Source organism: Pseudorasbora parva, chromosome 14 (assembly GCF_024679245.1).
Source record: "Pseudorasbora parva isolate DD20220531a chromosome 14, ASM2467924v1, whole genome shotgun sequence".
NCBI lineage: Eukaryota > Metazoa > Chordata > Actinopteri > Cypriniformes > Gobionidae > Pseudorasbora > Pseudorasbora parva.
In genome coordinates, this window is record NC_090185.1 from 36,460,875 (window position 1) to 36,474,020 (window position 13,146).

Here is a 13,146-nt window from a genome sequence, read left to right on the forward strand (position 1 = left end):
GTACGATGCCCGAGGCTGGACCCGGTGTGATGGTGTCTGGTGGTGGCTGGCCTCTGATTGTCTGGAGGCACAGGAGCATGATCACGGCCGCGTTTCTTAGGCATTTCCAGATCTGTTGCATGGCCTCAGTAGTGAAGTGGATGCCTCTGTCTGAGTTGATTCTCAGTGGCAATCTTGACAGGAAAAAGCTGTGATTCATCAGGGGGTATGCCGTAGTCTGGGCGGTGTCGTTGGGTGCTGGTTGACACCCCACCCACTTGGTAAACTGGCACACCACTGTGAGAAAGTACTTTTTGCCTTTTGTGGACCTGGGCAGGGGTTCTACCCGGTCGATTTGTAGGTTTGACCATGGGAACGTGGTCCCTCTGTGTTGCAGTGGGGCTCTGTGGTTCGGGTTTGCTGGTTGGAACTGGCAGCGAACTAGCCCTTCTCTAACATACTCTGCTGCATCTTGATGCATCCCAGGCCCATATGCCACCTGTTTCAGTGTGTCATACATGGCTCTGGTGCCGTGGTGTCCAGCACATGGTGTGTTGTGGGCGTACATTAGCATCACCCCCCTTTGCGACCGTGGCATTACAAGCTGTGGCGCTGTGTTGCCATCGGGTGCACACCAGAGAATGTTGTCCATAATACGCATCATGTGTCTGGAGTTATGTAGATGCTTGTGGCTAGAGTCATCAATGAGCTCAGAGTCAGTGATAGGGTGGTTGGAGGGGTCTGAGAGGTGGTCAAGAATTGTCTTTATTGCAGTGTCAGAGGTTTGCATATCCGCAATATCGTTGTTGGAAATTTGCGGAGTTAGCGATAGCAGCTGCAAGGCCGGCATTGTAGCCGGTGTCGATCGCTTGCTGTGGGTTAGCACTGCAACAATGGGGCAGGATGTGGGGTTCGGGGGTGCCCACATGTCGCCGTGTGTTGTGTTTCTACTGATTGCATTGCACAGTGGTAGACTTTTGGTTGAGTTGTCTGCCCACAGTGCAGGGATACTGTTCGTTGTGATAATGTCATTCAGCTGTAGGTCATTCATGACCTGGGGGCAGAAGGCATCAGAGTCTTTGGATAGCTGAAATGTGCAAAGTAGCGAACTTGAACTTGGCTTTGGGGCTGAGGCTGTGTTGTCACAGTGTGCTGTAGGGGGTCCCGTGGCCTTTGTGGCCTGGCAGTCTGGCTCTGTGGGAGTTCCCGTGACCTCTGTGACTTGACAGTCTTGCTCAGACGATGTGTGTGTCTGAAGGGGCAGAGGGTCACGCACTTGAGCCCAGACTTTCAGCTGTTTGAAGTCCAGTACGGGTTCGAAGCGGTCCAGCAGGTCTTTTCCGATGAGAAACGGATAAGTGTTCATAGGGGAGATATAGACTGGGTGTATCAGCCTCATAGGTCCAATTGTCAGGTGGATGGAAGCTACGTGCTTGAGCTGGATGTCATTTTGGCTATACGACTGCACATTTAGCTTACAAGTGTGAAGGTTAAGGGTGCGATTTTTCCTCTGTGCTTCAAATCTGAGTCTTTCAAACAGTTGGGCGGATATAAGCGTGAGGTCGGAGCCAGTGTCCACTAGGGCTTCGAGCTTAAATTCCCTTTCCATAGTGATAGTCAGATAGAGTTTTCGAGCCATCCCCTTCTCGATTAGGTTTCCCAGGAGTCTTGGTGTGGGGACCTGTGTGTTGCTTGATAAGCCGTCTGGATATGTGTCAAGTGTCTCATTATGCGTGCAAACAATCAAAGCAGCGCTTTCTGGTGCGCTGGGCTGTCCCATGATGCTGTCTTGATTAGAGGCTGTTGCTGTCAGCTGTCGTGTGGGTGTGCTGCTGACGTGTGGGTGTGCAACAGTTAGTACACTCGTCCGTGATTGGGGAACAGTGTTCAGGGTGGATGATTCAGTTGCAGGAAGGGCGGGAAGGTTGATTTCAGGTATCATGTCTAGTCGTGCTGTACCTGGTCCGTCCTTCTTGTCTTCCTTGTGAGGTTTCTGTCGGAGGAGCTCTTTCAGGATCTTTATGAGCTCTGTAACTTCAGAAGCAGCTACACTTTCTTTGCCAGACGTGGGTTCAGGTCTGGGCCTACCATTGTCCCGTCGAGAGTGGCCTCTTCGCTGGCTTTCTGGGCGAGGCGGGTCCCAGGCTCCTTCAGAGCGATCGCTCTGGTACCGTGGACGGTCGCCATTATGACCACGCTGCCCTCTGCTGGCTTGGAGTGGTTTGGACTCTCTGTTGACGGGTTGGTAACTGTGGTTCTGTTTGGCGCCCTCTAGGGTTAGCTCTGGGTGGTGCACAGAGACAGGGCAGATGGTGGGCTGTTTTACAGTCTTTTCAGAAATGGTTTTCTGTTTGACGTAAGCTTTGTGAGCCAAGTCTCTTAACTGTTGCGTGCCCATGCTGCGCGGGCACGCCAGCACCCCCAGGTGGTAACTGATGGTAGGGTGCAGGTTTCGGAGGAAAAGAGTTTTGAAGTTGATGTCCTCCTCCATGCCTGGGTCGTTACGTGTCCCGAAGTAGGCATGTCGCAGTCTGTTATAAAAGTTCTGTGAGGTCTCACGTCGAGCTTGCTTGAGGTCCATGGCAGTGATGAACCCCTGGTCTGACTCGGGGTCGGAGTACTCACGAATTAGAGCTTGTCGTAGATGCCAGTAGTCCGCTTTGATGGCCTCTGGTTGTCGATCCAGAAAGCTGCGTACGTCACGATTAGACGTGGCCCTGAGCAGGTACAGTCTGTCCCAGTTGTTCGCGTGAGCGACAGTTTGCAAATAAAAGTCTATGTCTTTTAAGTATGCGTGGACGTCGTGTCCTCCTGCCAGGTCTGGGCTGAAGGTAGGAATATTTCTGGCCAGCTTGTCAAGGTTCTTTGAAGCTTCGTGGCTGTTGACCTTGACTTCCTGGAAGGGCGTCCTTTCCTTTGCTGCTGACGGGGATTCGTGGAGACTGGCGGGTGATCTTTTAAACAGGGGGCTGTCGTCCCCCCTCGTAGCTCTTGCTTCGTGGCTAAAATGTGCGGAGTAACTGGTCAGGGGAAACTGTGTGTTGTGTGTTTCCCCCTTCCGGTAACGTTGCACTATATATGATTGTCTCAGTTCTCTTTGCACCATGTCAAGTTCATCTTTGAGCTCGTGTCTTTGCTGGATGAGCTCGTCGATCTCGGCTTGTGCCGACTGCAAATGTTTTGCATAGACTTTAGCTTTAATGTCTCTGTCTTTAAGTTCATCAGTGGTTCTCTCCAGGAGGGATTCGCCACGCCGAAGCTTTTCGTCGAGTTGTTTCCTGGCGTCTTTCTCTGTCTGTACTCGTCGGTCGGTGTCACGACGGAGCTCCTTCAGGGTCTTTTGAAGTCTTTCTATTTCTTTTCTTTGTTCTTTGTCTGTTTCGTCGTCTTTCTCTGTGTCTAGAAGCTGATCTAGACGAAGCTGGGTGAGGGCTTGGTCTCTCCGGGCCTCCCTGGCTTGAAGCTTTAGCGTTGCTGCCTCCTGTTCCAGGTTGTCGTAGCTCCCTTCGCTTAGACGTGCCTGTGCGATGAGGACGTGGGCGAGGCTTCCGAGGATCTTGGCCACTTCCTTGTTGGAGTAGCTGTGCGTGGGGTCGTGTGTCATCAGCTGGTCTAGCTCGGTGTCCAGTTGCTCCTGGCTCAGTTGCACCAGACTTCCTTGACTGGTGGCCGTTAGCGCTTCCAGCCATGTCGTTAGGCGGTCCCACGGGACGGCAGGGCTGGGGGCACGGGACATTACTGCGGAAGAGAGAAACACAGCACACACACACACACACACAGAGAGAGAGCCAATGCAAGCTTGTTCTAAGCTAACGAGCTATCGTACGGATAGCTGGGAATTTTGGCTAACTGATGTAGACAGTTAGATAATTAGACAATTCAGACAATTAGGTGGGCGGTAGCCCTGGTTGTCACTTGGTGAACTGCTGCTCGGTCGTCCCGGGACTATCTAATTCTCCTTGGGGTCTCTTGGTGAACTGAAAGAAACACAAACGTGATAGTCCAACAGTGAGGATAGGAAAGAGCACAGTGGAAACAAACACAAGATGAATTGGTCTGTAATGAAAGGAATGTCAGCGTGCGCGCCGGGAGTGTTAGGGAAAATTAATAGGCTTAATGCTCAAGATATACTAAAATTCGGCTTGTACTATGGGTTATCCCATTTAGCTCATCCGGGGTGAATTGAGGTCGCTCAAGTGGAAACCCAGCGGTGTGGTTGGCCTTTCAAACGCTTCCAAACACCCACTGCTGTGTCCCCGGTCCCCTGCCACTCTGTGTCGCGTTGCGCCCACTCAAACAGCTTATGACTTTAAACACAACCCGACACACCAGTCCATCAACCGCCAGCCCGCGCAGCAAAATCGGAACGTCCCCAGAACCCTCTTTTTCAAGAGTGGCCCCGCTCAGGCCCCGGTTTAGGGATTAGTCCCAGAGATTGCCTTGCGTGCGTGAGCTGAACTGGTTGACTTCTTTGGAGTGTCGAATTGCTGATGTCGCCACTGCGTGCCACAGCCGCGGACAGAGATACAAGAAACCGAGACTCACACACAGCCGGTGCCGGTTACGTCGGTCGGGCCACCCCCCCCTCCGGAGACCAGCCTGTGACGATTCTCAATGCACCTCGGACGCGTGAGCCCTACAATGGATACACAAAGAGGGTAAACAGGTGGAATTAAAATGAATTAAAAGCTCCCCTGTTCACCGGATCAAAGGCCTTTTGATTGTAGGTGAGTAGGAAGTGGAAGTTTAAATATCAAGAGCAATTTAGCAAAAAGGCAAAAGTTTCTGTCAAGTAGTGATAAAACAAAAAGCACCTTTGATACCGTTTGTAATTACCAGACTGAGCTTTATTCCCAATGGGAGGGGAAAAGAAAACTTTTGCAGAGATAAAAAATAAAATAAAAAAATAAATAAAATAAAATAAAAATAAAATAATAATAATAATTTTTAATTAAAAAAATAATTAAAATTAAAAATTAAAATTAAAAATTAAAAATTAAAAATTAAAATAAAATTATAAATAAAATAAAATAAAATAAAATAAAAAAATTAGAAGCTCAACTTAATTCAAATTAAATTCAAAGCAAGTTTAAATGAAATTTAAATAAGCCTGTAAGGAAAATCAAATAAAAGAAAGCCAATCAAAAATCTTACCCTATAATGATTAATCTCTAAGTGGGAGTTATCCAAATAAAAGAATTAATCAGAAAGGGAGTAGGGATTTAGTGTTGCGCTGACTTAACAGGGTATAGCCACACGGTGGCGTCCTTCCTTCCAATTGGACTGTCTGTGACTTAAACCTAATTTCACTTTGAGTTAGAGGAAGTTATGTTTCTTTTTAAACTTCAAATTCGAATAAGGGTGTTTAATCAGCGAGAAAGGAGACTTGGTTGTTGCTAGAAAAATTGTATAAATGAAACTGTGTACAACAGTAAGCAATAAACAATTTATAGGCTCAAACTTATTTTGTGAAGGCAGAATCAAATGACGGAGAGTGAAACTATCCGAATTTATCCACACGATGGCGCTATTGCGCCCGCCCTAGACTAGAGTTAGTTAGGCGGAAATGCTCACCAGATGGCTTTGTCTGGTTCTTGAGTCGCCCTCTGGCGGTTTGCAAGCGGCGTTGCAATTCTTGAGTCGCCCTCTGGCGGTTTGCAAGCGGCGTTGCAATTCTTGAGTCGCCCTCTGGCGGTTTGCAAGCGGCGTTGCAATTCTTGAGTCGCCCTCTGGCGGTTTGCAAGCGGTGTTGCAATTCTTGAGTCGCCCTCTGGCGGTTTGCAAGCGGCGTTCCCTACACTCTACTGGCTTTTGCACTCATTTAAAAATGACTGCACTTTATGTGCACGAGCAACGAAACGGGTGACAAACAGGAATTTATCTTCTGCCTATTCACGCATTTTACATGGACTCCAATAGACATTTATCAATATGGCTGACGGTTTTCAGCATTTTTGATTCAAATGTTTTAGGTCTCAGGTCTTTGGTTAGCTAAGCCAGACTTAAACCAGGAGTTATCGTTTATCTTAACGATATAATAATTATTCTGAGGCCCCTTACATTGTACAGGAGAGTCTCGTCCTGTCCCAATCTTCCGCACAGATAGAAACTTTTGTAGTTCAGATCAAGCGGGATAACGCAACGTACGTGTCTACAGACATCATCAAAATCTCATTATTTTGATGGAACACATAATATATTGCTCGAGTCAAATGTATGGATTTTCTACAATACATTCGTTTGGAAATCACGCGGATAAAACCTATTGCGCCTACGGCTGCAGGGGGTTTCGGAGATCACGCGGATTTTCGTACCGTTCATATTTTTATTAATATAATCCGGCTACTTCAACATTTCTCAGCATCTGTTTATGTTTGGGTTCGCTTTGCGCGTACCGTTCATAATTCACCAAACAACAACAAAACAAAAACGAAACAAAACGCGCGTGCAGGTTATTAATACCTCAAAAATACACAATGAATAGAATATGAATATCATTCACACATACACAAACGTTTGAAACTTGCCCGATATTTCTCCACCAAATACATGTAACAACAACGACTAATGAGTTTAATGTCTCGGGGAATAATTAACTCAAAAGGGATTTAATATTCAATATTCATGAATTTATGAATATGATTTGCCAGTTGTTCATTACGTATTAAAATTTTCCGATAGGGAAAATTGTTTAATTAAATACAAGTAACCCTTTACGGAATTGCTTGAAATTATCCTACTAAGTTTGTCCTGCAAATTAGTTATAGACTTTTCAAATCAATTCTCAATAAAGGGATTACTGCTTTACGAGCGCATAAGAAACATTAACTTTACTGATCAGGATAAGTTCAATATTTCAAATGGTCATACAGTTTACTTTACTAACATAGTAGCATAAGCAGTTAGGTAACGTTTAGATCGCAAGTTTCATTGACTTTGTGTATGTGGCAGAATAACAGATTCAACTCATTAAATGTCTTTTGAAGGTTTAATAAACACAGACTAAAAATAACACTACAATTCACACAGAAAGTACATACTAAATATGCATCAAGAGAGTAGAAGTATAGATATTAACGAAAGAATACATAAAAGAGAATAATGAATAGACTGAAGTTAGAGAGAGATAAAAGAGAGAGAGAGAGAAAGAGAGTGAGAGAGAGAGAGAGACAAAGAGAGTGGGGGAGGGTGAGAACCAACTTTCCTTCAATTCACCAGATACGACCTTCACGGAGTTAATTTATCCCAACGGGAAAATAACACACCCTCTTTACAGCAGTTGAATTTGGAAGATAATACTTGCATTCTTTTTGGTTTCGTTTTGGCTTCTCGCTTGTGTGCATGTGTGTCTGCGTGTCCGGCGGTCCGGCGGTCCGGCGGTCCTTTCCGAGGTTGGGAGGGAAGTGGCTGTTTGCTTTAGCGATGCTTCGTGTTCTTGAAGATCGGATTGTAGAAGAGAAGATTTTTGGAAGGGCTGAGGCCTGCTTGGAGGGCCTGCATTGGTGGCATGGCTTAAGTGCCAGCCCCCCCCCGTGGGTGTTGGCTCCCACAGAGAGTTGAAGAAGTAAGAGCAGGAGATGTTCGGAGAAGAGAAGAGAGTGAGGAGGAGGGCATCCGAGGTCCTCCTTTTATGGTCTGGCCGTAGTCCCACCCTCCAGGGTTAGACTTAACCAATGAGATTGTTGGGATTTCCCGGCGGGAAATTCCTCAGCAGATTTATGGCTCTTTGTTTGAAAGTTCGACTCAGTGGGTCTCTGAGTCTTCATACTATAATTAATGCAACAAACACACATTGCATTTTCTGAATAAGTGATATACATGGAAGTGTAAGTCGTGAAGTGAGCATTAATTTGATAGGAGACATGACATATATGAGGTTATCTGAACTAGTACTTTGTTAAGACACAGACAAAAAGATGCAAAATACCATACAGAAGAAACATTTTACAAAACAGTTATGTGTTTACATATAATGTCCTGGGGTGCATGTTCATTTATAGATGGTTTGTCTATAATTTGAGGCAAAAGCTCTGTGTCTTTGTGTCTGAAACTTCATGTGGCCAAATTCCTTTCGGGGCCATAAAAACACCTTATCAGATGGTTTCCAGGGTGACTGAAGAATCTCCCTCTGTTGTGTTGGGGGGAAGGTATGCTAGTGAGCACAACTTTCAAAACATATTTGTTAAATGTAACTGGCGATTGTGTGTTTGATTCGCCCGAGTCGCTACACAATCAAACTAAGTGTGAATCAACCTTAAAGCACATGTGAATTAAACCCTCCAGTACAGGTGTTGAAGAGCACTGGTCTAACATGCTGCACACTATTACCATTAAAGGTCTTATTTCTTCTTGACAAACTATCATTAGAGAGGTTTATATGTCATTAAAAAAGTGTAGGAGAAAGATTTTTGCAGATTTAAGTGTCTGTACGTTTACATTTTTGTATGTCTTAGTGTGTGGTCACATTAGCAAAATTTGGAGAACTGTAATGGGCAAGAAAATGTCCATTAGCTATTGTAAATAGTGTAGCAATCCATAAAAGTCACTTTCAAACTAAGTAGCTTTTCTGTTGGTCAGCGTGGCGAATCCTGGCGACTAATGCAGAGTTCACAATGCACGATTTTCAAAGTCGCCGAATCTCTGTTCTTTTCACACTGCATGACTATATGGGGTAGCCTTCGGTCACTGATGTGTGCACTTTACACGATGGATTGGCTACAGGGGGGTTCACATTACAAGAGGAAGAATCGGCGTAAACTTCGTCTGGTCTGCAAACTACGTTTCAGAACAAAACACTTGCGAGAAGCGAGAAGGAAATAACGCAAGAGTCCTTGACCGAGACTGGAATTGTTATTAAAAATGGTAGCCCACAAGAAGTTTATCGAAATAGTCTGTGCACTGATTTGCAAAGAAAAGTAGAAAAAGAAAAAAGATAATGGAGGAAATATTTGGGGCGCAAAAGTGGGGAGCAAAAAAAAAAATTGACAAATGATTAGAGTTGGCTTAACCTGTGAAAAGAAGTCTGTTCAACAATCGTTGAACCAACCTAGTATTGATTGTAAATTTGATTTGTAAATGCAAGTTAACAAGTTGCAATAAGTTAACAAAGCATTCTGGGTGCATCATGCAAAACTCATCCATGGCTCCCACAATGCATTGCAGCATGGAGCATGTCACCATTGTTGAGATTCATGAGCTGATTATTGATGTCTGTGGGAGTAAATCTCAGTGAGTCTGTTTTAAACTTTAGTCAGTTTTTCTGATTGAAAGTGAAAGATTGAAAGCTTGGTGATTTTTTTTTATCTAGAATCAAAAATGTAATAGGATTTTGAGTCATAAAATCAGTGAATTAAGTCACTACACAATGATTATATTCTAATCAGTGAGCAGCCAACAGTAATAAAATAAAATAAAAACGATGATAACTCAACTAGCTAAACAAAAGATCTTAATTTGGAAGACATGACCTTACTCAGTAAATTGAGTTAAGTGAACTACTTTGTTTAAAGGTTGAGTAAACTCAAAAAAGCTGTGCAGAAAGTTGCCTTACAATTTTAAGTTATGTCAACTTTTCTTTTTTACAGTGTGTTGTGGCTGATCAAGCTAATGTTTGTGCTTTGTTTGATATAACTGTAACATTCATGTGTAATTATGATATTCGGGTCTATAATGCCTCCCTGAACTTCCCGCTGCCCTGTATCTTGCCCTCTCATTGGCTGTCGGTTATCGGCAATGTTATTTTCAGTCAGAACACATTTCACACTGCAGGATTTTGAATCGCAGACTCATCAGCGATTCTCTCAAATCACGTCTTTAATAATTCACACTGCACACTGATTGTCACTCAAGTGAATGAGCACCGATTTGCCTCCGATATCAGCCATTTGTCTAGCCTGACGTGGGCATACTCAATTCTAGTCAGAATATGAGTCTGATGCTCCATTGGGCTGTGATTATGGGGCGTGTTTCAACCGAACCAGGAAAGACCTCAATTGGACAGACCTACAACCAATCAGAGCGACGGAGCGACGCATAACGTTAGTTGTCAAATGTCAACAGAACTCAACTGCACTGTATTGCCAAATCTATGTTTTTTTCCGCGGGTTGTTTTCCATGTCCGCGCGCTGAAGTGAACTCAATTATGTGATATATATATATATATATATATATATATATATATATATATATATATATATAGACCCAGGAACTCTCAAAGACCCAACCTTGCCAAAATAACACACATTTTACCCCCTAAACACCATTTTTTCCTGGAGAACCCCCCGAGAAGCTATTGTTTTGGGCTATTAGTTAGCGGGTTTTGTTGTAAAAACTTGGCAACCCTGTCTGTACGCGCGCTGGATTAAACGATCTTTGTCGGTGTTGTAAAAAAAAAAAAATTTAAGGATACACAGAGTACTTACCCAACATGATCATCATTTCTGAGAGAAATAGTGAAGGTGAATGCAGATACGAACAAGCTCTCCATTTAGGATTCGAACAAATATAATCCAAGCCCCTTTGATGACGTGATGATTACGTTACTGTTGATCATCTGTCCGTCATCGTCTAAAGCCCGCCCTGATGATTTCATTGGTCCGAACAGTTTCTGTTCGGGGATAATTACTCCTCTATGGATTGAGGCCAGACCGAACTGCCCAAGCTCAAATGTTGTGGCCATGACTGAGTTTGGATGGCATCCAGGCTAACATTTGTCTGCAATCTGGCAAAACCATACGGCAAGTTAAAAATCGGGTTTAAAATCGTGCAGTGTAAACTCAGCATAACTTTGCATCAGGAAAATCTTTCGCACTTGCATTGATTCCTATTAGAATGCCTAGATTTCGCCCAAGAACTAAACAATAAATGCGACCGCTCCTTTAGTGCTAAACCATTACAATGCTAATGTCTTGTCTTTTTGTCCTGTAGGACGTAACAGAGATGGAGCTTCATGGTCTACAGCCCAACACACACTACACGGCACAGATCCAGGCCGTCTCTTACTGGGGTCAGAATCGACTGAAGAGCAGCCGAGCTCATCTCTCCTTCATCACCGCTGCAGCCACCAGTAAGCACTCAGCAAGATCTGGTTTGCAGAGGCGGACCTTATTCAAGTATTTTTACTTTCCAAGTAATTTTGTTTTTCAACAAAATCACCTCTCCACCTATCGCTGGTGTGTGGTGAGCGCACTGGCGCCGTTGTACTGTGGCTGCCGTCGCATCATCCAAGTGGATGCTGCACACTGGTGGTGGTTGAGGAGAGACCCCTGACATGAGTGTTAAGCGCTTTGGGTGTACAGTAGTACATTTGAAAGCGCTATATAAATGCCTCATTCATTCATTCATTCATTTCAAGTATATGTACTTTATCAGTGTTCTTCTTTGGAAAACTCTTACTTCACAATCTTCCAAAACATAATATTGTACTTGTAATTTTTACAGCAATACATTTCATATTAAACATCATGTAATACTTAATTACATTAAAAATGTAGTACTGTACACTGTAAAAAATTATTTAGAAAAAAATTTACCTGGTAGCCTTAAAATTTTGAGTTCACTGAAATTAAAATTTGCAGTTAATACAATAAACATTTTTTGAGATTCGACAACCTTTATTAAAATATTATTAAAAGATTTTGTAAGCATATTGGGTAATTGTGTGTGTTTTATTTCTGATGACGCACTGAAACATGCCAAATAGTGCTATGTTCATGATTTATCAAAAATGTTATGTGGTTCAGATACAATAATATTTTGAGTTTCTATTTATTAAACAAATTTCCTTGACTGTATCAACTCAAAGTTTTAATTTCAATAAACTCACAATTTTAAGGCAACCAGGTTACTTACTTTTTTAAGTTAAACCAACAAAAACCAACCAAATTTTTTTACAGTGTATACTTTTACTCAAGTAAAATTAATTCAAAGTTCGAATAGTCAAGTAAGAAAGTACTTCATTTTTAATGTAATTAAGTATTAAAGGTAAGAAAACAACTACTTTTATTTATTAAATGTAGTACAGTAAAAAGTATGACATTATATATTATGCTTTGAAATGTAGTGAAGTAAAAGCTTTCCAAAGAAAAACACTGATAAAGTATATACTTAAAAATGTACTTGAGTAGAAAGTAAAAATACTCCAATGCTGTCGCCTCTGCTGGTTTGACTTGTATGAGCATTTGGAAAGTTCCAATTATGAAACTTCATAATTAACTGTTTTGAGATTGTGAGCCAATTTTGATATTCAATCAGTTTTACTAAGTATAAATTGAAAAGGGTGTAAATGAAGGGGTGTCAGACATAAAATATTTGCTCTTTTTAAAAGGCTTGATTCTGGCCCCCTCATTTTACCATGAATCAGTGGTGCCGCTGATAATTGCAGCACAGCAGAGCCATTGAAAACACAGAAAACCTTCTTTGGCGAGGAGAGTGTTTTGTCAGAAATGTTGTCCTCTTACGGTGACTTAGATTTTGGCATATAAGTGCATGAGGTTAACCTTTCCCAGAGGCAGCACATTTCAGCCCTGTATCAGCATCCAGAGCTTATCTGAATCCAGCAGAACTGTGGCTCAGCAGGAGAGCGTTTTAGGGCATGATTCGGTTTACTCGCCTCAACAGGACTGCAGTTAACCCCACACAAGTTCCTCACCTCCACTGATAAATCTTTCAGCAACTTGCTAATTCCAGACATAAAGTGAAGAGATATGATGGTTTTAGTTTGGCTCTGTTTAGTTGTTTTACCAGAGCACAAACTGGCATGCTGAAAAATGCAAAGACGTAATCCATTTTTCTAAAAATAAAACGTCTTCTTCTTTGCTCTCCAGTCATTTTTCCACTTTCTTACTCATTTTATGTCTTTAATATTTTCCCTTCTGGTTTTATCAGCCCTCTGTTATTTCTCTTGAGGTCTCTGAAACACCACATCAGTTATAAAATATCTCCATATTCCCTTACAGTAATGTATTGCAGACTGCCCAATGCTGAACCCAAGATTTCATTCGTCACAGTTTATGAACAAGGAAGAATTGTCATTGAAACAGAAACAAATCTAATTTAAACCGTCAGTGCTTGCTCTTTGTCATTTTATTTGAGGAAATCGTATCTCCTTATTCAGTGCAATCACATGTTGCATTTCATTAGAAAGGCCCAAAGATGTGGGATATGATA

General features: G+C 42.8%; 1 protein-coding gene across 1 annotated transcript in view; it reads left to right on the plus strand.

The window, feature by feature from the left end:
- The window catches only part of anos1b (anosmin 1b), a 157,504-nt gene that overhangs the window by 121,005 nt on the left and 23,353 nt on the right, over window positions 1–13,146 (plus strand). Inside the window, exon 8 of the mRNA XM_067416333.1 lies at window positions 10,906–11,044. Coding sequence (XP_067272434.1) covers window positions 10,906–11,044 — 139 coding nt within the window. The remainder of the gene's footprint in view (window positions 1–10,905; window positions 11,045–13,146) is intronic.